Genomic DNA, 23,484 nt, shown 5'->3' with positions numbered 1-23,484 from the left:
GGGCTTTGCTAACCGGGTCTCCTCCTTCGGACTGCAGCTCCCATCAGCCCCAGTCACCATGGCTGTGCTGGAGGGCATGCAGTTGGCCAAAGCTTTCCTAATATTTGAACCGGCATTGCCTGTCTGCTTCTAGGGATGAAGGAGAGATTCGGTTGTGTTCGGGTTTCAGTGAGAAGCGACCTGATTTGCACTTCTCAAGCACTTGTGCAAAGCAAAACATAATTACAGTATTCACCAAACTTTGCACTTCCCCAAATGTTGTGATGCAGTTCTCCAGCCAGTTTATATAAAAATGCCTAATTATTGGAAAGTGTGCCTTAAAACACATACGTCCGTGAATGTAACAGTCAAAAATATAATTATATAAGAATACATTGTTTGACGGAGTGTGTGCATTAGCCAAAACTGCATCTCAAAACGTGTATATTTGGAGAAATGGGCCCTGAAATGCTGACAACTTTTCACAATGATTTTTTTTAAAAATCTCCAAGATGCTGCAGAACTGTGGAGAACTGAACCTTTGACTGGAAAAATGAGAAACAAAGAGAAACTGAAGTGGATAGATTTGTTGGCCCTCATTCCCTGCTCCTAAGCATGGCTTTATTTCTCTGGAAACAGAAAGCTCAGATCACAAATGTGTCTCTTCCCTACCTGATATATTTGAACATGCCAAGATGAAGCCTCTCCAGTGAGGCTGGAGGGGCACTTATTTGCTGTAGGCAAACTTCCAACTGGTAACCAAATTTTGCCATGCCCTTTATCATCCTTCCAATGAGATGTTCAGTGTTCTGAACATCTGTCCCATTCTCCTGTGCACCGTAACTTCCTGTTCATTTGTTGTTTATGCTGTTAAAAAACACTATAATATTTTCATGCTGCAAGTCAGAGCTCAGTGGCCCTGATTGTTCCCAGCCTGCATATCAGGCCAGGAAGTGACCAGCTCATGGGTCCAGTATGGCTCGGGAGGCCTTGTCATCTGACCCTTTGGACTCTCACCAGACCCCACTCCTCACCAGCCCACCAGAGTCACAAGTAGATCTGTTGCTCCACCCACTATTGCCTCTGGCCCCGCCCCCACAAGCATGCAGCCCCGCCCCACCCAGGAAGGTTGCTCATAAAGGAACACAGCCTTGGGTCTGAAAATGGTTTCTGACTCTTGTGGTAGTTGCTATGAAGCAGAGACAGTGCAAGGTAAAAAACCTAATAGTGTTTCCCTTACCACCACCACCTGGCTTTCCATTTAAGTCACCTAGCAGCATCCATTACATCAGGGGAGCTGGAGATGCAGAACCTCTCCATAAAACCTGCCGAACGTCCAGCAAATTTTGGCTCCTCCTCTCCGTATCCTTCCAACCCTGGCGGCCTTGACAAGAACTTAACTAAGGACTCAGCTACATTAGTAAAGAAAAGGCGCTTTATATGCGTTATAACACTGTGACACCAGATGGCGCTGCGGAGTCCCATCTTTCGCCAACATGATTTCCCACTATGACATTTATGACGCATTTTCTCGAAATGCTTTTTTTAAACGTGTCTAGATCCAGCCTCTGACGCTTGGGATCACTTTCAACTCTATTCTAGGATTCAAGTACTGTGACTCTAATAATTAGCCTCTGAGCTTTTTTTTTTTTACCCTCCTCCCTCCCCATCGCTTTTCCTTTTGTGCCATGTCTTTTAGGCTGTAAGCTTGAAGGCATTTGTATGCCATTCTGGGAGCCCCTTTTCAGCTAAAGAGCAAAATAAACATTAAAAAAATAAATAAAAGTCATGGTGCTTGCATTACAGAGACCAAGCTTCGGTGTGGTGTGATGCTTGCTAGCATATCAGGGTGCTAGCCTACCCTGAAGCGACATGGTGTTGTGTAGATTGCTGAAGTGTGAGACTTGGAATTGAATTTGCACTGGGAAGACACATACCCTAATTTATATCATAGGGAAAACAGGGTTGGAAGCAGAAATGCTTCTGAATACCAGGTGCTGGAAACTGCAGGAGGAGAGAGAGCTCTTACGCTCGTGAATTGCTTCCAGGTTTCCCACAGGCATCTGGTTGGCCCCTGTGAGAACAGGGCGTTGGACTAGATGAGCCATTGGCCTGGTCCAAAGTTACTTACATTCTTAAGGTTTGCTGGAGAACAGCATAACAATCATGACAGGCACCATCTGGAAGCAGTTCCAGATCCCTTTGTATCAGCCTTTGCCGCCTCTGAGCCTTCAAAATATTTTGGACTACAGTCCAATGGAGTTGTGCTCCAAATTATCTGGAGGGCACCAGGTTCCTGGTGGCAGCTTTGCAGAATGAAGCCTTGGAGAAGGCAATCCTGACCTCTAGTGGCCACAACTTCTAAATGCACAAGACAGAGTCTATAACATGGACAGGCAACCTAAGGCCCAGGGGCCAGATCTGGCCCAATCGCCTTCTAAATCCGGCCTGCGGACGGTCCGGGAATCAGCATGTTTTTATGTGAGTAGAATGTGTGCTTTTATTTAAAATGCATCCCTGGGTTATTTGTGGGGCATAGGAATTCGTTCATCCCCCCACCAAAATATAGTCTTGCCCCCCACAAGGTCTGAGGGACAGTGGAAAAAGTTTGCTGACCCCTGGTCTCTAATATATACTGTATGTTCAAAACTCTAGGCTGGAACATCCTTAAGGCAACTGGGGATGGTGGTGGAGGGGACTTCTTGCTCCTGTCGTTTTGCTGACTGTGCTTAATAGAGATTGTAGTGGAAGACATCCACGAGGCATGGAAGAGTTTGCCACAATTAGGGTTGCCGTATTTCAAAAAGTGAAAATCCAGACACAAAAGTTGTTGAGCTTTTGGGAGCAAAGCTGTTGATCATCTTTGGCAAAATTGCAAAAAATAATGTTTTGGAGCTAATTTAAAGGAAAATCACCAAAAACGTCATTGCCGACGTGGGTTACCATACATGCACCCGGATTTTCCCTGACATTTTTTGCAATTTCCGCCTAGACACTACTTCTGACTACAGTATTCCAGTTATGTCCGGGAAATTCTGAACGTGTGGCAACCCTACCCACAATACTGGGCCAATGACACTGAAGGAAGAATTTATTGCGATTGTCAAATGATGTCTGCCTTTGCAGTGCAGATATTGTTTTGGAAAGCTGGAATTGGGTAGGGTCATTGTTCAATGTGAACTGAATTTAATTTCTCTTTGATCCTTAGTTTGGGCTGATGGGGTTTGAGTTCAACATCATGGAGGATCTAGAGGGCCTGAGTTTCTCCTCCTCCTGGTTAAAAGCTTCTCCAGGTTGGGTGTTTGGGCGGGGGCAGAACTGTAACTGGAGCAGGTTTCACCTTGTGCCGGCTCACTCACTCACAGCCGTTTCAGAAATGATTATAAATATAAAATTAAAAGCCGTCATAAAAATTTAATTTGGCTTGGTGGATTTCTAGAACGTTAATTAACATTTATGGGCGTCCCAGAGCACCACTGTGTGAAATCCTTTTTCACCGTCAAGAATTGATTGAACCTGGTACCATTCATGGTCGTTAGGCCTGACCTGGGTGCGCTTCTAATCACAGTATGCCATATTTAACATTTTTATAAGAATACCCAAGTATAGAAGAACCATTTTATGGGCTCATTTCAGTGTCTTACCTTCACATATTTTAGATGGCAGATTGGCCCGAGACCCAGACAGACGTGGTTCGTGTTAACTGTGCAGAGGCCAATCTCTCGTGTTCTTTTCTGGATGTTTCCATCAGGGGCTCAAAGAACACATAATATATCCTCTTCATGGCAAGTTTTCTGCTTAATCTTCAGAAAGCCTCCTGAGTTCCTTCCTCAAGGGGACTGATGAATTTATTGCCACACAAGTGGCCAAAATATCTGAAGTTGTACCGTATTGGCCTGAGTATAAGCCACACCCGCAGATAAGTTGCACCTTTAAAATTCAAGGGGGGGAGGAAGAAAAAAAGGCAATACCCGAATATAAGCCGCTCCCTTAAAATTGTGTTTTATGCTGGTGCTGGTGGTCCTAGGAGCTATGCGCTGCCATGGCGCCCGCCATCTTGTCTCACCGGAAGTCCTGTAAAAGCCAACTTTTGCAAGGCCGTGAATTTAAGCAGCACTTTAACTTTTCACTGTCGGAATTTGGAGAGAAAAAAAAGTGTGGCTTATATTCAGGCCAATACGGTACTTGCTGTGATCATGAGCTTATTTTTAAAAATAATCAGCTTTTGTTTTGTTTGTTCTTGACCAAAAATCATTGCAATTTGTCTTCTTACAAGTCAGTGGACGATAATGAACATCTGACTGACCAACCATGGAAGTCCACAATATGCTCAAGTGCCTTTGTTACTTGGCATGGCTGGGATATGTAGCTGACATGCGCTGCGGCCTCTTTGTGTTCGGCTTTTGGGAGGTTGTCCTTGAGGTCGCCCTGACTGAAAATGATTTCCCCGCCCTGCATTACATATTCATTTTGCGAGTCAGTCTAGGGAGGCTGCAAAGCTGCAGCACGTTGTTGCTGGTTTTGGTAAATTGATGCCTAGGCTGAGTCTGAACATCAGCGTAGCGATGTAATCTACTTCAGGAGCATTTCTCCTCTTGTGGATTTACTTTTGCCTCTCACATCTCCCCCCCCCTCACTTTTTGCCAGTTTCTAGTGTGCAGCCCCCCAGGAGGTCACCGGTGAGGAAATATGGAGCACCCTCTTCTCATGAACTGGCAAGGGCAAGGAGCCAAGGCCCCGCTCTCCCAGGAAGCCCCACTTACATTAAAGGCCGTGAAGCCCCACTTCCCAGCTTTCTACCATAGATTAAGATACCACAGTGGTGTCTGACGCAAAAATGAAGGAAGACACAAAAGACTGGTTTGGTAGACATTTTTTAAGTGTATTTGGTTTAAGAAAATACAGGAGCACTACTGCCACATGAACAGCAAACGCAGGCCGCAGCAGAGGTCAACAGCACAAAAAACTCCCTAACAAAAGCACTGGCTTCCCCCTGGAGAATTGTTTTGGGTTGTTGAGTCTTGCTAGAGAGGGAGGCATCTGAGAGAAAGATAGCAATGACATGGGTGGGTGTTGAATCGGGGTGAAACTCTTGCAAGGACAAAAACCGAACAAGAAGCAAGATTGCAGCTGGCAGCAGGCAGGCACATTTTCAGTTTAGTGTTTTAATTTTGCACCATGCCCTACCCCCACCCAAATTAAGGCAAGAGAACAGGCGCATTGCAACACACAGCACAGGTTTTGCTGCTCCATCGAGGAGGGTGCATTGCAAGCTACTGGCAAGCTACTGGCAAACGAAGCTGCCCAGAGGTTCCTGAGGAAAGTTATTTGCCTGCAATCCAAAGCTGCATGCAAAGATATATGTGCGCATGGAAAAGGTGCCCCCCAGTCCCATCACACACCTCACTCTAGTTCCACAGTGGAGAGCATTTTTAAAAAACTGTCTACAAGGGGGGAAAAGATTTGAACTGTGGGCCACAGGGAAAGTGGCTGCTGTTCAAGGGTGAAGGGGGGATCCCTGTCTGAGACACACACATGTGAGAGGGGCAGAGGCTAGGGCAAAATCAGAGCCCCTTCAGAACTCCCTCAAAACTCTGAAGATTTCTCTAGGTCCTATTAAGAAGCTCAGAAAATTTGTGGATCCTTGAGAAGTGACCAGATGGCTCTGGCTGAAGGGATCAAATGGGATCTTTCTCAGAGCACCCAATATTGCCAGTCTGTATGTACAGCTCACAAAAGAGCTCACAATTCAACAGGGGCCAATTTAGGGTAGATCAGGGGTTGCCAACATGATGCTCTCCAGGTGGTGTTGGGACTCCCATCAGCCCCAGACAGTACAGCCCATGGTTGTGGATTATGGGAGTTGCCATGCCACTTTAGGTCCAGGCTAGAGAGGAACCATGCAGGATGTGCTTACAGACCCAGAGTCCTAGGCCTACTCACAAGTAGGGGGTCTATGATACTCCTTCACTGCCTGTTAAGAATGTGTTTGGGAGGCCCCCATCTGGGTCTTCCATTTGCTAGAAGCAACACAGGCCTCACCCCCCCCCACCTTGCTGAACTCTCTCTGCGCTAGTGACCTTGTTTCTGGATCACGTTTTGGACCGAGATTCTCTGTGCCTGACCCTGCTTGTGTTGAGACTTCATTGCACCCTTAGGTGACTTTGATCTGGTGTGTCTTCCAAACTTAACGTGAGACACACATCTGAAGACTGAGGAGACCCAACTGTCTGCTGCAAGAGAAGGTGGCCTTTTTGAATCCTCGGCTGGGCAGGGAAGAGAAACAATCTCTGCAGACAGGACCCCACCAACAGAAGACCATGGTGGGAATCCAGCCTTAGTTGGAGACAAACAAGACCCTCAAGACTGACAGGGGCTGCCCCATGCACATCAATGGGAGAAAAAGCTCCGTGGGGCGGCCCCACTTTGGAGAGAGGAGACTCTGTTGCTGGGCACTGCGGCTTCCCTGACTGTGCATCGGCTGCTCTGATTTCACAAAGGGGTGGGGGCTAAAAAGACATACAAAACTCCCCAAACCTATTTGGTGCTTTAGCTAGGAAGCTTTGTAGCTCAACATCCCGTTTAGGGCATCGTAGTCAAACTCAGGCACAGAAAAAAAGCTGGTCCCGGAACTGAAATCAAAAGGCACTTTCCCCCGAACGTTCACTACACCTTCCCGTAGCCCTTAAAAAGGCAACCAAAACAAGAGCACTGGCTACAGCAGCCATCTTACAGCAAGGAGCTGCCATCCTTTGATTCTGGGCTGCCAGTTTGGCGAAGACCATCCTTTCCAAGGCACATCGCGGCTACCACCCGATACACACCCACCCGTTTCTCCCTCAAAGCGCCGCCAAAGAACAATACAGTACATAAATGTCAACCCAACAGCATTTATATTGGCTATTATAGCATAGCAGTTGGCTGTAAGGAGGAGGGGAGGAGGGATAACAGCAGCTGCAACTCGAGCAAAGCAAGGCAGAGAGGCAGAGAGAAAAAGCTTTGGAGAGAATTGTTTTTGGACCGGACAGCTGTCAAGCCCCAGCTGCCAACAGCCTTTTCTTACAATGCGGGAATCTTACATGCTTGTTTGCCAAAGGGAGGTGGTTTCAATTTTTGAGCCAAAACATTTCCTTGAAGCAAAAGTGGGTGTTAAGTTGTCATGTGAACCCCCAAAACTGTCAGGAGGGGCATCAAAAGTACACATCGGGTCAGGTATATGAGCTGTTTTGCGGGGTGGGAAGAGCTAAATCTAGATTTCTTCATTTAAAGGCACAAATGTGGACGCAGTTCATCTGAATTTGGTTCACTCACACTGGCGATTATTTTGTATTTATTCTGAGTGGGTGAAAAGTAGGGGTGCAAACTAAATTTTAACATGAAGCGGATTTATAATCTGGTCAGTTTAAGGGCTGTTTTGCATTGTAACTGCCTTAGAGGGCCTCATCAGCATCGAGTAAAACAGCCTGACAACAGACATTGGATTAAAGTATGGTACATATCCTGTCCAGGATCTCAAACCAGAATTTAGACTGAAATTAATGTGGGTTTTATTTAAAAGAAGAGTCTCACATTGACACTGTAAACAAGGCTCCATTCTGAACCAAGAGGGTGTCTCTATGAGAGTCAAACTGTTTTACTTCAGGTGTGGGGGCTAACTGTGGGTTACAGCTGCTGTTAGCCAAGAGTGGCTTATGAGTATAATTCATCTTTAGTGTATCCCACAGGGAAACAGCAAGTGCAAAAATCCCTCTCAGAGTTTGTCCCTAGGGGAGAATATGAAACCAAGAGGGCCTCGTCTCTGCTGGCTGTTTATCTTTTTCCCTTTTACATACAGAAACCTTTGGTATTCCAATGAAAAATCTATATATATATCTCTATACATATACACACCCCTATGTTAAGGAGATATTAAAGTAAAACATTTCCCCCCTCCTTTTTGGCACCAATAACTCAAATTTCTTTGGCTTGGTTGTGGTTTTTTTTAAAGCTTTTCTTTTTGTTATAGAAAAAAAAAATCTTAAAAAACCCCTGAAGCATCTTTAGCATTTATATATATTTTTATATATCTCGATATGTAATAATAAAGTATAAATTCCTGCAGTAGAAAATAACTCCTTTTATAAACGTTTCTTCTGTGCATGTAAGGAATAAGTTGCTTTTTGTCTAGCAGGCTGTGAGCGTTGTCAGGGAACAGCGGCAGGTTTACATGATGCTGCAGTTTTGAGGGCCCTGGAGGGAGACACACAGAGAGAAAGATTTTTATTAATAATATTTAAACTGATTAGAAGCGTTTTTTTAACAAAGGGAACTCAAACCCCCACCCACAAAAAACCCATACATTAAAATATACATATAGACTCAGTCAAAATTCTGAGGAAAGAAATCGTGATGACTTAGCCAATGTTCTCCTGCAGGTTCAACACCTTCCCCTCCAAGGAAAGGATACAGAATTTGGGTTTTTTTTATAGTTCAGAAGGTGACTGAGGAGAGACATGGAATTCCAACACCACAGGGAGAAAGTTGGACTCTCCCTCATTGCCCTGAAATAACCCAATGGTTATTGCAAATCATGCCTGGTCCTTTATTCTTGCAAGAGGTCAAGTAGTTTCACTGTTTAGTCAATACAATATTTTTATTGCTGGCATCAAATCCCTTTTTCTTTAGCAAAAATTAATAGCAGTTGAGATAGATGCTGAAAGTGCTTGAAGTCTGAAACTGATGGCGCCTGTACTATGTGGCGTTGCAATAAGATTGAGTGTTTCTGGAAGACGGTGGGCAGCTCAGTTAAGTCTGACCCTGCATTATTCTTAGGGACGGACAAATCCGTCAGTTCCAGATTTTATTTTTCAAATATTAAATTTAGTTGTCCACATTTGGACATCAGTTTTCTTTCTTTAAAGTAACCTCAAAGAAATTGATAAGCATTTCTCTTGATACATTCTTTTGTATGGAATTTCCCCTAAAATCCACACTTGGCAAGCAATTCTCCTTAATATAATTTTAATTTTATTTGCATTAACATTTGCATTTTATGTATTATTTATTGCATTTATATCCCACCGTTTTCTCCAAGGAGCTAAAAGTGCTTTACATGGTTCTCTCCTTCCTCATTTAATCCCAACAACCCTTTTGGACAGGTTTGGCTGAGAGGCAGTGACTGGCCCGAAGTCACACAGCCAGGGGAAGATTTTAACTCTGGTCTCCCAGGTCCTAGTTCAACACTAACCACTGCACCACACTGCTCCCACCTTTCCCATATATAAACAGCTTTGTACACATTTTTCTGGTTGTCAATTGAAAGATTCAGACAAACACAAATTTCAAAGGGTAGCCGTGTATCAAATTTGCACCCCCAAACTGTGAATTAGGTGGGTTTGTATAAAAAGGTGAACCAACTTTCTCCCCAATCTCTAGTCATTCTCGTTATCACCAAGTCCCCTGTGCCCATCACTTGGGAATTTCTATGCACCTCAAGCAGCCTGATCTGGTTTGTTAAAACAGCTGCCACATTTCAGTCGCCTCCAACAGTCTTAATCCACCATCGCTTAACAAACAGGTGCAGAAACATGGTAGAAGCATTCATGGCAAAACTGACCGATTTCATTCATATAGAGAAATGCAAATGGACAGCATCTGTCGTTTGGGGAAAGCCTTGTGAGGCCTTTTTAAAGTTAGACAAATTCTCCGCAGTGATAATGGACACGTAGGGTTGTAGCGAACTAGGTTCTACTCAGAGTAAACCCACTGAAATTGATGGGCCTAAGAGAGCCATGTCCTTTAACTTCCATGGGTCCACACCAAGTTGGGCTGTGCCCAATGCTTACTCTTTGTTTGCTGTTCTGCTAGGGTCTTGCTGGAAGCATTTGGGGAATGTTATTTCACACTTGTCCTTGTGTGTTTTCAAGGGTCTCCAGACATTAACAGTTGACAATGCCACATCAGATGCTACAGTTAATGATGGGACTCCCTCCCTGCTGAATTCCCCTAAACTCTGGCCCCCAATAGCCCAACCCACTGACCTGCTGGCGTGGGCTGGAATTGCCCAGGATGTAGGTCCGGGGGAGCAGGCTCTCCCCAAGGCTGCTGCCTCCGGTACGGTAGCTGCGTGTGATGGTGAGGCTGGAAGAGGAAGAGCCGGAGGACAGGGTGCTGGTCGCAGCGTTGGTGGTACTGGCCCCCTTGTCTGCTGGCTGCCCGCAGGTGCCGCAAAGCACAGTGCGGGAACGCAGGTTGTACTCGCCTGGGTCGCCAGAGCCGCTGCAGTGGCTCTAGAGGAGGAGGAAGATCAGAAGCTGAACCACACAGAGAACAGGGATGGGGAACCAATCGGCCTGCCTGGGGCTGCTGAGACTCTCGGCTCTAGGCAGGATGGTGGTTGCAGTCCACTGTCGGGAGTGACACAGCTTCCCCATCTCCAACGCAGAGACAGAATCACCGAAACTTTCGATTAGAGGCGGAAAAAAAGTTTTGAAGGATAGCAACGGACGTTTTATTTATTCTTCTGAAGGGAAAAAGCAAAAGCCATGCACTAGGTTATATTTGGGATCTGCGTATGTGCCTAACAGTGTGCAATTGAAAATTTTGCAGCAAATGTGGTTTAGAAAGTTTTTTAGAGGAGGATTTAACCCTATGGATGGGGGAGATTTGAAAGGGAATACTTTAAAAAAGTATGCAAATTAATATCTTTTTAGCAATCCTTTAGAAGCAGGTAAGGTGATATACGGGAGGAATTAAAAGGGTGGAGAACCTCTGGTCCACCAGGGGGTATAATTTGGCCCAAGAGGCCAATTCCCCTATACCTCAGCTACCTGTCCATCAACTGAGAGCAATGCGATATCAGCTGATGGAGGGGAGGGTTCAATTCTGCATTGGCTTGGGTGGCTGCAGCGGCAAAGCATATGCCCGCGCTGCCCAGGGCAGATGCACTTCCGAGGGGGGTGGGGCAGGGCGGGGCGAGTGCCCTCCCAGGCGCGGGATAGCCACTTGGGTGCCGGAGTGAGCCACCCATGTTGGACATTCGGTGTGCTGCCCGCCCGCCACTTCCAAGCCTCCCACACCTGTAAAAATGAAGGGGGATGGGGGGAATGCCGCCGGCAAAGCGCCACAGCTCCCCCCTTCCCCCAACGGCTTGGGGTAGGCTTGGGAGTTGCGGGCAGGCAGCACGCCAAATGTCACCCCCCCAGCAAAGACACTATTAGAGTTTCACTTCTGTCCTTGACAGTTGCTTAAAACAAATTACAGTGGTGCCTCGCAAGACAAAATTAATCCGTTCCGCGAGTCTCTTCGTCTTGCGGTTTTTTCGTCTTGCGAAGCATGGCTATTAGCGGCTTAGCGGCTATTAGCGGCTTTAAGAAAAAGGAAACAAACTCGCAAGAACTCACAAGACGTTTCGTCTTGCGAAGCAAGCCCATAGGGAAATTCGTCTTGCGGAACGACTCAAAAAAACGGAAAACTCTTTCGTCTTGCACGTTTTTCGTCTTGCGAGGTACCACTGTATAGGTGATTACATCCATGTGGACCAAACTGGCTTTATCCCAGTTTGGTCTCCATTTGAAAATTAATAATATTAAGTATTAATAAGTATTATTGTTAGTAGTAGTAGTAAGCAGAAACATCCTTAGCATCTTTCAGATGCTTGACTGTGTGGAATGGGCATTTCAAATTGGTTTAGTTAAAAGCATGAAATTTGGCCCTAAATTTATGTATAGTTTTGGGGGTGAAATTAAGAATAAGTTTAGACTTTAAACAAATTGATCTCTGGGGTACAAGGCGAGGCCATCCCTGAGTTTGCTTGTGTTCCTTATGCACAACAAAGAAGAGCTAACCAAGCTCATGGTTGCGATGCAAACATTTCTAAACTCTGGTGGGAGCAAACTTTGAACATGCAAACTCAGGGGCTGCCACAAAAAGGCCCTCTCTGGGGACACCACCAAACTTCTGGGGGATGTGGAACTAGCAAGAGGGGCCCAACTCAGCTGATTTTAACACCAGAGAGGGTCTGTAAGGAAGCAGGTGGTCTTCCAGGTATCTGGGACCTAAGTTATTTGGGGCTTTCAGTGCTAACATGAGCACCTTGAATTGGGCCTAGCAATGAACTGGTAACCAATGCAGCTGTTTTAAAATGGGGCTCTAAAATTATTGGTTGTAGAAAATTTAGCAACTTGTCCTATTACAGAAATTGTCTCATAAGTTAAAATTAATGAGAGGACGGTGTAAACAGGATTCATTTCTATTTTCTCAGTTTGATTTTACTTTATTGACTAATAGATAAGAGATTGGAAGGTCAGTCTCCACAGCATTGGGTGTAACTGACTGAAATACAGTCTTGGACCAGTGATCTTCAGTTTAAAATATGGTTTTCAAACCTGCAAGGAAAGGGGAGAATGTGGTTCAGCACCTGGTAATATCCCCCCACGATTTGTACCGAATTAATGTACATGTCATAGTATGAAATATAGGAGAAATGCACGTTTCAGCACTGTATTCATCTTGTTGGTGGGCTATTGTGCAAAAAAACATGTTTGCCTATGGTTTGCTATTTTTCTTTTGTACTTTGGGATAAGAGAGAAAGCTAACAAAAATTATAGACCAAATCAAAGGAGCACAGGAATCAGGACAGACCAAGCTAATACAGAGTACAGGGATGTGCTAAAATACAGGAAGAGACGGGGGGAGAGGCCCCAGGCAAGAGCAGCATCCTATCGTGCTTCCGTGGGCTTTTAATGCCCTCCTTTATTAGGAGCATTGCAGTAGCGCATGGAAGCCTTCAGTGAGAGGGTAAGTCATGCCTGCTCTGCAGCCGCTCCCCCTGCTAGCAGAGAACCCCAGAAAACTCACATGGTGGTGGTGGTGGTGGCGCCCATCTTCATCCTCATCATCTTCATCGTCGTCATTGACAATCACGGTGCGCACCAGCTTCCGCATGGCCACTTCCTGTGGAGGGGAAAAAAAGAAAGGATGTCAGGTGAGTTGCTGGCACTTTGCTCTTTCAACTGGGCTTTATGTCAAAGAGGCCGTCAGGAGGACAGAGAGGACAATAACCTGGTCTTGGTACTGGGAAGAGGGGTTTGGGAGCAGTTAAATTGTCACTGTCTCTTAAACCTCTTTTAAAAAATGGGCATGTAACAGTCAACAGGGGAGTCACATCCACACTGGGAACTATAGCTAAGCTACAGTTCCCAACACCCTTCACAAACTACAGTTCCCATAATTCTTTGGGGGAAGCCACCTGCTCTAGATAGATGGTGTTGAAGTGACCAGAGCAGTATCCTATAATTTAAATTAAGAGGTGGGGCACTCCAGGCCCTGAGACTCTGTCCAGGCCATACTCACCACCCACACTCTGAGAAGAAGAGATTGGATTTTATATCCCGCTTTATCACTACCCGAGGGAGTCGCAAAGAGGCTAACATTCTCCTTTCCCTTCCTCCCCCACAACAGGTGAGTGGGGCTGAGAGACTTCAGAGAGAAGTGTGACTAGCCCAAGGTCACCCAGCAGCTGCATGTGGAGGAGTGGAGATGCGAACCCAGTTCACCAGATTACGAGTCCACCGCTCTTAACCACTACACCACACTGGCTCTCTTTTGCCTGGCAGGAATGGATCCCTGATAAGGCCTCTTTGCTCGGATAGAAGGAGGACGGGGGGAGATGTGCGTGTGGTTGCTTTAACCTAGCCAACAGTACAGAGATCACACTGTACACAGTGTCACACTGGTGGCTCCACCCATTTTTTTTTTTTGTTCTGCTCACCCCATGAGGAAATGTGTCCCTTGGGTGAAAAAGGTTCCCCCCCCCCAGCCCAATAAATTCACAGACATAACAGGAGGAAGAGGGGAACGTGAGAGCTGTAAGCAAAGGGCAATGTAATGGAGTCCTGGGCTTTGAACAGCAACAGCTCTGGCCTCACTAAGGAATAGCGGCCCCAACCATCCACCACAGGGTGCCTTACCTCTCCACTAGAGGTGAGAAGAGCAGTGCGCAAGCTGTCTCCAGTTCCCCATGAGCTCTGGTTTTTCCACACCATATCACTGGGAGGGTTGTGGGTCACCCCGGCACCAGAGGCCCAGATCTTAAGTGGGGACAGAGAGGAAGAAGAGAACGTCATCAAGGGAGACTCTGACATACAACAGTGCTGCATATTGGAGGAGGTTCAGGGGGCTGCGCCACATCCATCCTCCTCCTCCTCACGCAGTCGCTGGCCCCGTCCTGGGAATTATGCACTTCTGCTTTGCACGAGGCTCGCAGCTACTCACCGTAACCAGCTGGCCTGCCTTCAAGGTGAACTTGGGGGGGAACCTGTAGGAGATGGGGGCCTCGTCTCCATTCTGGCGCTTGATCTGCCAGTTTCCCAGGGACTGGTCCTAAAAAAAGACAGAAAAGGGATGGCCATGGTAAGTGTGTGCAGAAGCGGCACCTCTAAATGAAGACTTTTCGGGGTTTGTACGGACCCCTGGAACAAATTAAGTTCGTATCCGGAGGGTCCACTGTATAACTCAGAATAATGTGAACTTTAATATATATATATCCTCAGATCAATCTTGAGGAGATATATACTATCTTACAGATTACTATTCAACCTTACCAGGTTCAAGAGTTCGAATGTAATGTAATTCGAATGAAGATCAGGGTACAGATTCTCTGTGTTAAATCTTGTAGTTGAGAAACTGTATGAGGAGGACTCCGACAATGAGACATTCGGATAAAATTCTTTCGATATCCTTCTTCAGGTCGGTCCAAATTGAATAGTAATCTGTAAGATTGTATAGATCTCTTCAAGATGGATCTGAGACTGTTGATATATATATTCTTTAAACTCATGTTATTCTGAGTTGCATTGAGCTAATTCAGTGTACAATATACTTCTATTTCTTATAGAGAGTTGTGCTTGATGAGGTTCTATTCTCTGTATTCCTTCGTTGGTTGATGCTAGGATATCTAAACAAAAGCGGCAGCTGATGCCTATTGGACTTGGTAGGACGGAAGGCAAGGAGCCCAACAGCAGGTGGCGCCAGAGGCAAGGGCAAGCAGAGACAAATAATTCTAGCCCTTTCCCGAGGACTTCCGGAGGCGGCGCGAAGCAAGTAATGGCGGTCCTCTTTGCGCTGCGAAGAGGGGCTCCGCAGGAAAGGGTCGTTCGCTGCGGCAAAGCGACGACCCACTAAGAAAAACCACGAGCAAAAACCACCCCTCATGAGTTCTACAACAGCAGCACTGAGACTAAGCTGATGGGCATGCTGATGGCGCAAAATGCGCCTGGCACCTGGCGAATTTTGAATGCGGCCGAGGACTGAAAAGCTCATCAAGATCTGCCTTATGTGCAGCTGAACATGCCCCTCCTCTTCCTCCTGACCCCCCCAGGATTTCTGCCAAGCAGCAAGGCACTCCCCCTCCCCCGTCCCCACCACAAGGTTACCCACCTCATTCGACTTGTTCCTCAGGCGGACAAACTTCCCTGCCAGGTCTATTTCCTCCACAGCCACGCGGCCGCTGGTCCGAGCATGGTGGGAATAGCTAGTGCGGCTCTCTCCATCCTCCAGCTTCCGCTTTTTGGAAGAGCTTTGCATAGAAGAGTGGGAGATGCGTGTCCTGGTGCCCCCCTTCTGGGAGGTGGGGCTGGGGGAGAGACGCAGCCTGGGGAGGGGGGAGAGAAGAGAGAGGAGAGGGCGTCAAGGTGACTTGTCTTCAGATGCATGCAGGAGCTGAAACTAAGAACATAAGAGCCCTGCTGGATCAGCCCAATGGCCCATCTAATCCAGCATCCTGCCTCTTCGTTCTGTTCTTTTCCAAGAGAAGACCCATTTACCAAACTCTCCACTCAACCTACAGCCGGACCCTCCAACAGAGAAAGAACAGGAGGCCACCGTCCGAAGGAGACCACCGTGTTTTGACTCCAGCCCTCCCTGGGTCAACTTTCCCAGCCCTGCACCTACCTCTCCTCCTCTCCCTCCAGGAGCTTGCGGTAGGCATTGATCTCCATATCCAGGGCTAACTTGATGTCCAGCAGCTCCTGGTACTCATCCAGTTGCTGCTGCATGCGGGCCCGCATTTCTGCCATCTCCCGTTCCTTTTCGGACAGGATACGGCGGCTGGTGTCGCGCTCCCGGGCAAGAGCGTCCTCCAGGTCACGCAGCTTCGCTTCCTTGGCAGAGAGCTGGGAAGGAGGAATAAGAGGAGCTGGTAGGTGGAGCAGGCCAACGGCACAAGGGGCATGGAGAAATTCACTAGATCCTCACAGGGTGGTGGTGCTCATTCTTACTCTACAGGGTTGGAAATCAGAAAGGGCTTCGCTCAAAACCCCTTAAGAGTTAAGTGGGGAGCGTTTCAGTGCACTGTAGCCGTTACTCAGCTGGAGGAATAAGCCTCAATTTAGAGCACCCTGGGCAAAGACATTCAGCAGTCCCAGTGTCATCCAGGGAGCCAACAGCACTCAAAACAGAGCACAGCACTGGCCGCCTGTCCCTGTGACCCTTCCCGATCTCTCACCTGCTTCTGCAGCTGGCTCAGCTGCGCCGACAGGCTGTCGATGCGGATGCGAGTCTGCTGCAACTCTTCATGGGCTGCCCCCGCCATGCTGCTGTTCCGCTCGGCTGACTGCTTGGCGTTATCCAGCTGAAAAAGAAGATCGGCTGCGATGAGGCACAGAAGAAACTGGGCGCTCCAGAAAGGAGGACAGAAAGGAACTTTCTGGGACATGGGCTGCCTTTGTCTAAAGCAGCCTTCACCAACCTTCTGGATGCTTTGAACCACAACTCCCAACATCCCCCAGCCAGCATGGCCATCTTGGACTACAGCTCCCATCAGCCCCCAGCCAGCACTGGACATTAGTTTGCAGTGGGTTGGGAACACAGTTTAATATATTTAACCTGCACCGCAAGTGGAGGTGGTTTCTGGTTTTTTTTACTTCTGGAAATCCAAACCAGCCACTGACGAAAAATGGCTATCTGGGAGCGGTGATGGTATTTCAATGCGGTGTTTCAGAACAATATTTAACAGCCCTGATTGTTGTACAAGAGAGAGAGGGAAATAGTGACTATGATAGTGTATTAGATATGGCCCAATGTACATAGACCACAATGCAGGGTTGTTGTAAACCACTCTTCTCTCAAGCTCAGTGCCGCATCCAACACACGCGACTATCCGTAGACTACACTACAGGGCTGCTGCAATCCACTCCCTCACAGCTCTCGCACCCAGCCTGCAAAACGGGGAGAACCACCCAGGACCATTGGAAGAGCAGTCCTTTGAATGCAGGCAGCGGCCGACTGACGTGCGACCATGCACGTGCGCACTGCTGCAACCAGGAAGGTGGCAGAAGCAGAGAAGGACAGAGCAAGCACACACACACACACACACACACACACACACACAGTGTGTAATGTAGCCCCCCGCACAAAAGGGGTCAATGCCTGTACTTCAAAAACTTGAACTCCTCACATTTCCTACACCAAACAGGACCTAAATGAGAAATAGTGTTAACTCCTGGACTTTAATTCTAGCTTTTTAGTTGGGGCTGGTTGGGTGGAGAGATAATAGGTGCAAAAGGGAAAGCAGGGCTGGCCTAGGATGTTTTGCCACTTGAGGCAAGACAGACATTGCTGTCATGGTGCCTTCTTCTTCTCCTCCCCCTCTCCTGCAGCCTGCCCCCAGGAAGCCGGAGAGGAGCAGGCGGCTGGAGGTGGAGGCCCAATCTGCCACCTGAGGCGACTGCCTCACAGGTGTGCCAGCCCTGAATAGCTCCACAGTCTCTTAGGAGCAGGCTGCCACTGCAGCGCAAACCGGAGGAAATAAACAAATGGGTTGGCACCAAAAGTAGTGAAAAAAGACTCCATCTCTCTGGCCAAAGGTAAGGAGTTTAAGGCCAGGGTGGTACCTTGGAGCCGTAAGTCTTCTCCAGCTCTTCCTTGTACAGCCTAACTTGCATTTCGTGCTGGGCCCTCAGATCATGCAGGGCATCAGCCAGCTTGCTTTCGAACTCCCGCTGGCGCCCGTTGTCGATCTCCACCAGGCGGGTCTCGTGGCGGCGTTTGCTCTCGCGAAGCTCCTGCAGGAGAAGCCGGAAAGAAGAGTCATGGGGGACGAAGGCTATTAATGGCTGGAAGCCCGGGGGGGGGGTCTTGTGCTCGGGTGCTGCTTCTGGGTTTCCCCAAACAACCTTCAGCCTTGCACTGCAGGGACAGGAATTGCATTGCGGGCAAGCCCAGGGGGTTGGTGAGGGTATGTGCGGCTGTGCTGTTTTTTGCAGGCTGCCCCACTCACCTCGCTGTAGATGTTCTTCTGGAATTCGAGCTCCTCCCTCAGGGTCTGCAGTCTGTTCTCCGCATCCACCCGTCGCAGCATCTCATCCTGAAGTTGCTTCTTGGCCTCAGCCAAAGCAGCTTCCAGCTGTGGGTGGATTGGCAGGGAGACGGGGTGGTATGAAAAAAGAGAGAGAATGGGAGAAGTATGTCAATGGGATGAAACGTGGCGGCCTTTATATATGTCCACCCGAGCATTTGAATCCATGGAACTGGCCCTGTTACAGATGCCACATAATACTCATTCCACATTTGTAAGAAATCAATCTTTTAGTGTAGGAGGACTGTGGAACTCTCTGCCTGTTGGCATTGGCAGACGCCTTCACTGTACTCTTTTCAATGCCTGTCAAAATTGTTTTTGTTCCAGTAAGCCTGTCCAGATTTGCAGTACATTGACCTGTGTTTCAATCTGGTATTTAGTTCCTCTTTGACTTTATTCTAATGTTTTAAAAAGCTGTTTTTAATAGCAACTTTATTGTTTCATTCTTTCTGCAAACCGCTTCGAGGTTTTTCCTTACAATCAAGCGGTATATGCATTTTGTGAAATGAATAAATTATACTGGGGGCAGATTGAAGCTGGGCCAGGGACTGCCATATTCCCCAAGCACTGTCTCTCAGATGGGCTGGGAAATCTCTGGGAGCAGCCAGCTGCATTTCCACTTTGCCGGGATTCCAAAAACCAGCCCAAGAATAGGGGCCAGCCCCGGCTTGACACTCTCATGGGTCACAGGTGAAGCTGCCTTCTGCAAAGCCAGGCCGTCTATTGTGCTCAGAAGCTTCTGCTGAAAGCAGCTTCCTAGCATAAAGAAAAGACATGTGGTACAGTCCTCCCTGGAAGTGAAGCTTTCCAGATGGGAGGGGGTGAATAACAGCTTTGTGTGTGCACTGGGGAGGGTGCTTCACCACATATCCTCCTGCCCACGACAGCCTGAAGTAGCACCGACAGCCAGAAGGTCTACCCCACATGCTTTCACCTGGAAGCATGAATCTGCTTTAAAATCCAAGAGGTGTTGTTGGGTTTAAAGGACTGCCTTGCCCAGATGGCAGGTTGTGCTGCCATCTGCTGGCTGTTTTGAATCTTCATGGGATAGATTTCCTAACCTCCAGTGCTTCCCACTTCCTTCACACCCCAAAAAAGGTTCCGGTACAATTATGGACTAGGGTTGATGAAGGCAGGGGTTTATGAATTCACTATGGGGTGGGGAGAGGGAGGGGGAGCCAGCTTCCTCCTCGCTCTCCCATAACTGAAGAACTGAAAGTCACTCAATGGAATGGGCTGGCAGACCAAAGAAAGCACAACACAATTGGCCAGGTGAGATTGCTTTCTTTTTAAAAGGAGGTTAGGATGAACTCGTGGAAGAGCAGGAGATCTATCTGCAGCGGTTAACCATGAAAGCCAAGTGGAGCCTCCAAGACCCAAGGCAGTCTACCCTGATTGTCAGGCACTGAAGTCAATTAACAGGCAATCAACAGTCACCCTCCAGGCCCTATGTGGGTGCGCTAAAAGGCAAACTGGCCGGCAGCTGCCAGAACAGAAAGCTGGCCCAGACAGCATTTTGGTCTGAGCCAGCAGAGGTCTTCCACATTCTTAAAGATTACACCATCTAGGGCAGGCATGGCCAAACTTGGCCCCTCCAGCTGTTTTGGGACTACAACTCCCATCATCCCTAGCTAACAGGACCAGTGGGCAGGGATGATGCGAATTATAGTCCTAAAACAGCTGGAGGGCCAAGTTTGGCCATGCCTGATCTAGGGTCAACTTCACAAGTCCACACACCACCAGTGGCGAAATTAAAGTCCGTTGCAGAAAAATGTAAGATAAGAGGGAAGGAGACTGCTAAGTTGGTGGTCCTCACCTTGGCCAGTTGCCCCCGCAGATCACGGAGCTCATTCTCCAAGTTGCGCTTCTCTCCCAAGGCAGTGGTGAGTGCTGCTTCTTTGGAGTTCAGCAAGGCCTCGAGGTCCTTCAGGCGGGCTTGAGCGGTCAGCAGCTCCCCTTCCTTCTTGGTGTTCCTAAAACAAGGAAAAGAAGAAGGCACAGCTGTTAATCCAGACTGGAGAGAGGCTTGTCTTCTTCACGGACCAAGGTACAACCCCGCCCCCAAGCCCCGATGATTTGTTATTTTAAAAAGAGCAAATGACAAAATCATTATGGAAGTAATAAAATGATTCGTCTGTTTTCTTTGTAAGTCAGTCTGCAATGAGTACGATTTCATAATATAATGCGTAAGAAAGCAGAAAATGCAACGCAAAGTTTTTAAGAGGCAAGATCGACAAGACACACTGAGCTTTGCTGGATCAGGACACAGGGCCATCTAGTCAAGCATCCCATTTCAAACGGTAGCTTGTCAGATGCTCTTAAGCAGTCACAGGCAAACTGGGCCCTCCAGATGTTTTGAGACTACAATTCCCATCATCCCAGACCACTGGTCCTGTTAGCTAGGGATGATGGGATTTGTAGTCCCCAAAACAGCTGGAGGACCGAGTTTGCCTATGCCTGCTCTTAAGGAAGACCTCCAACAAAGGTATGGAGCCAGCAGCCTGTCCCTGCTGTTCACCCTTAGCAACTGGTATCCACATCTAGACTGCCTCTGGACTTGGAGGTTCTATAAGAAACATCAAAAACAGTTTCCCGCCTCTGTGAAGTTGCCTAGTCCCTTTTTGAAGGCACTCTGAGCCAGCAGCCATCACATTTCCAGAAAATTCTGTTTTCTGCCCCTGAACCTCACATTTCACTAAAACAACCAATTATGAGAATTTCTTTCTATCCACTTTTGCCACAACAAGTGTAGTTTTATAAACTCTCCTCATGTCTCCACTTAGCCTTCCCCTGCCCCCAGGAAGGGAGGAAACAGAGACATGCAATGCGGCACAGACAAGCGTTCTGCAACCAGGTGCCCTCCAGGTGTCCAGGTTACAACTTTTGCCGTCCAAAACATTGTGAAGGCTGATGTGGGCCACTGTGACCCTATCCTCTTGCAAGTGTGTTTAGAAATATATATAACACTGTTTTAGATTAATCCACTAAGACTTTTGTTGATTAATCTACATAGGTCAATTTTAGAAGTTGAAGGCACAGGTTAGTTTTCCATGACTACTTTGGTTTTCATGTGTTACTGTCACAGATAAAAGGGAGAAAAATATGAAAGACTAAAAGAGGACTTCCCTCCTAACACAGAGGTGTAGCCCCTTACATATTAAATGTCACGTTTTCTTAACTGCCTTTAAAAAGAGAGATTAATGTGTGTATTTAGATGTTTTGGCAATACAGTGGTACTTTGGTTCTCAAACGCCTTGGTACTCAAACAACTTGGAACCCAAACACTGCAAACCTGGAAGTAAGTGTTCCTGTTTGCAAACATTTTTTGGAAGCCGAATGTGCTTCCGATTTGAGTGTTACACTGAGGTCTGTGATTTTGCTATTTATTTTGCTTTTTTGTTTTTGAGGCTCTTATCGTTTTGTTTTTGTGACTGTGTGGAACCCAGTTCAGCTACTGATTGTGTGACTACAGTACATTGCTTATTGCTTTCATTTTATGGATCAATGGTCCTTTTAGATAGTAAAATTCATGTTAAATTGCTGTTTTAGGGGTTGTTGTTAAAAGTCTGGAACGGATTGAACCATTTTGCATTACTTTCTATGGGAAAGCGCGCCCTGGTTTTGGAACGGACTAAGTTTGGGAACGAAGGTACCACTGTATGCAAATATAATCATTCAAGGGGTGTATTACCAGATAATCTGGTTGGCTGACAGTCCTTAAACACAGGGGTGGCTTTGACATGTTTTTCATGTACCCCAGGGGAATTTTGGGTCTCCCTGACTGGCTGGGAGCTCACCACAACCTGAGCATCTTTGGGAAAGCGGTGCAGGAAAGTTCTTACACCAACATGTTGCAGGTGGCCTAAGAGGGAGAGATGGGTGATGCTAAGCTGCAAAGCTCCCTAGTTGACCTTGTGGACTAATCAACATTGTCAGCCTGGCTTACCTCTCATGGCTGTTGTGAGGGTAACTGGGGGTGTTGAAACATTTAAGCTGGTTTTAGTTCCTTGAAGGAGGAGAAAATGTAATGTGAGATGGTGTGAAGGGAGATTACAAATCTAATTAAAAAGGCCAGCAAATAATTTCACAGGAACCATAGCATACCAGATAAAGAAAACTCCTACTCCAAGAAGAGGGAAAACTGGGCCTCAAGATCTTTTTATTTGGGTTATAGATATATATATATTTTAAAAGGAGGGAGACGGAGAAAGCTATAAATAAGGCTGAGGCAAGAGAAAATCCAAACGTTGGTCGTCAGCTCAGATCCAAGTTTCCATTACTCGCTTACATTCCATTACATTTTGCTTTATTTTCTTTCTTTTCCCTCCCCTGCCAAGGAAGACAGAAGACCAAGAGACAGAAACACAGCTGCTTAAAAAAGCATCACCCACCAAACAGATGATGGCTGGGGGGAGGCGTACTAAAGAAAAGTCAGAGCTGCAGACAGAACCATCCTGCCTGGCTGGAATGTTATGAACAAGGGAGTCCCTCTTAGCCGATCAAATTCCACAGCTGAGCTCATCTCCAACGTTTGGCTGACAGGGCAGCAGGCTATGGGGATTCACAAGTCACTCAGAGCACGTGCAGAGTGCTTATTATTACTAAACATATTAGTTGCTTTTAAAAAAAAACTGAGATAGCCTAACCCTACTTGCAACAACAAATAAACACCATGCATTAAGACCAGCATGAAACAGAGCACAGAAAAATCTAACACACATTCCTGATTTTAAAAGGCAGTATTAAGATGGTTTGAGTATATCACACATTTGATCATCCACCTCTGTGATCACCCTCCTACGCCCTTGTTTGTGTGCCGCCTCCACGAGTGGTCTGGAGGGTGGCAGCATGAGAACAGGCCTTTTCTGTGGTGGCTCCCCATTTGTGGGATGCTCTCCCTCCAGGAAGATTCACCTTGAACTTTTGTTACATCCCTTTAGGCTCCAGGCAAAAAGATTCCTGGTCTCCCAGGCCTTTGGCTAATTAATCAATCTATGACCTTTTACACTTGGGGTGTGTATGATGTTGTTGTTATTGTTTTATTTGTTACTACAATGTGTGTTTTTGTGTTTTTAATGTTGTAAACAGCCCTATGATCCTCAAATGAAGGGCGGCATATAAATATTTTAAAAATACATAAATAAAATTGAAATGGGAAGATTTGCTCATCC

At 47.0% G+C, this 23,484-nt stretch overlaps 2 protein-coding genes across 3 annotated transcripts in view; both read right to left on the bottom strand.

Moving 5' to 3' along the window:
* The window catches only part of SEMA4A (semaphorin 4A), a 75,621-nt gene extending 71,845 nt beyond the window's left edge, over nt 1-3,776 (bottom strand). Inside the window, exon 1 of the mRNA XM_082203689.1 lies at nt 3,624-3,776. The gene's annotated coding sequence lies outside the window, so the exon portion shown is untranslated. The remainder of the gene's footprint in view (nt 1-3,623) is intronic.
* Nucleotides 3,777-4,840: 1,064 nt separating this feature from the next.
* LMNA (lamin A/C) overlaps nt 4,841-23,484 on the bottom strand; it is a 48,006-nt gene continuing 29,362 nt past the window's right edge. Inside the window, exons 2-12 of one of the 2 annotated variants that reach the window (XM_082203702.1) lie at nt 20,130-20,286; nt 18,236-18,361; nt 17,850-18,020; nt 16,463-16,588; nt 15,910-16,130; nt 15,397-15,610; nt 14,233-14,340; nt 13,929-14,048; nt 12,817-12,912; nt 9,999-10,247; nt 4,841-8,208 (exon numbers count right to left, since the gene is read on the bottom strand). In XM_082203702.1, coding sequence (XP_082059828.1) covers nt 8,182-8,208; nt 9,999-10,247; nt 12,817-12,912; nt 13,929-14,048; nt 14,233-14,340; nt 15,397-15,610; nt 15,910-16,130; nt 16,463-16,588; nt 17,850-18,020; nt 18,236-18,361; nt 20,130-20,286 — 1,615 coding nt within the window. In that variant the 3' untranslated portion in view covers nt 4,841-8,181. Of the gene's footprint in view, nt 8,209-9,998; nt 10,248-10,444; nt 12,345-12,816; nt 12,913-13,928; nt 14,049-14,232; nt 14,341-15,396; nt 15,611-15,909; nt 16,131-16,462; nt 16,589-17,849; nt 18,021-18,235; nt 18,362-20,129; nt 20,287-23,484 lie in introns of those variants that run through there. The other variant, XM_082203703.1, reaches the window with a different exon arrangement.

Source organism: Podarcis vaucheri (genome assembly GCF_965113315.1).
Source record: "Podarcis vaucheri genome assembly, chromosome: 16".
Classification (NCBI taxonomy): domain Eukaryota; kingdom Metazoa; phylum Chordata; class Lepidosauria; order Squamata; family Lacertidae; genus Podarcis; species Podarcis vaucheri.
The sequence above is the reverse complement of the archived record's forward strand: the minus strand, read 5'-3'. Positions and strand labels throughout refer to the sequence as shown.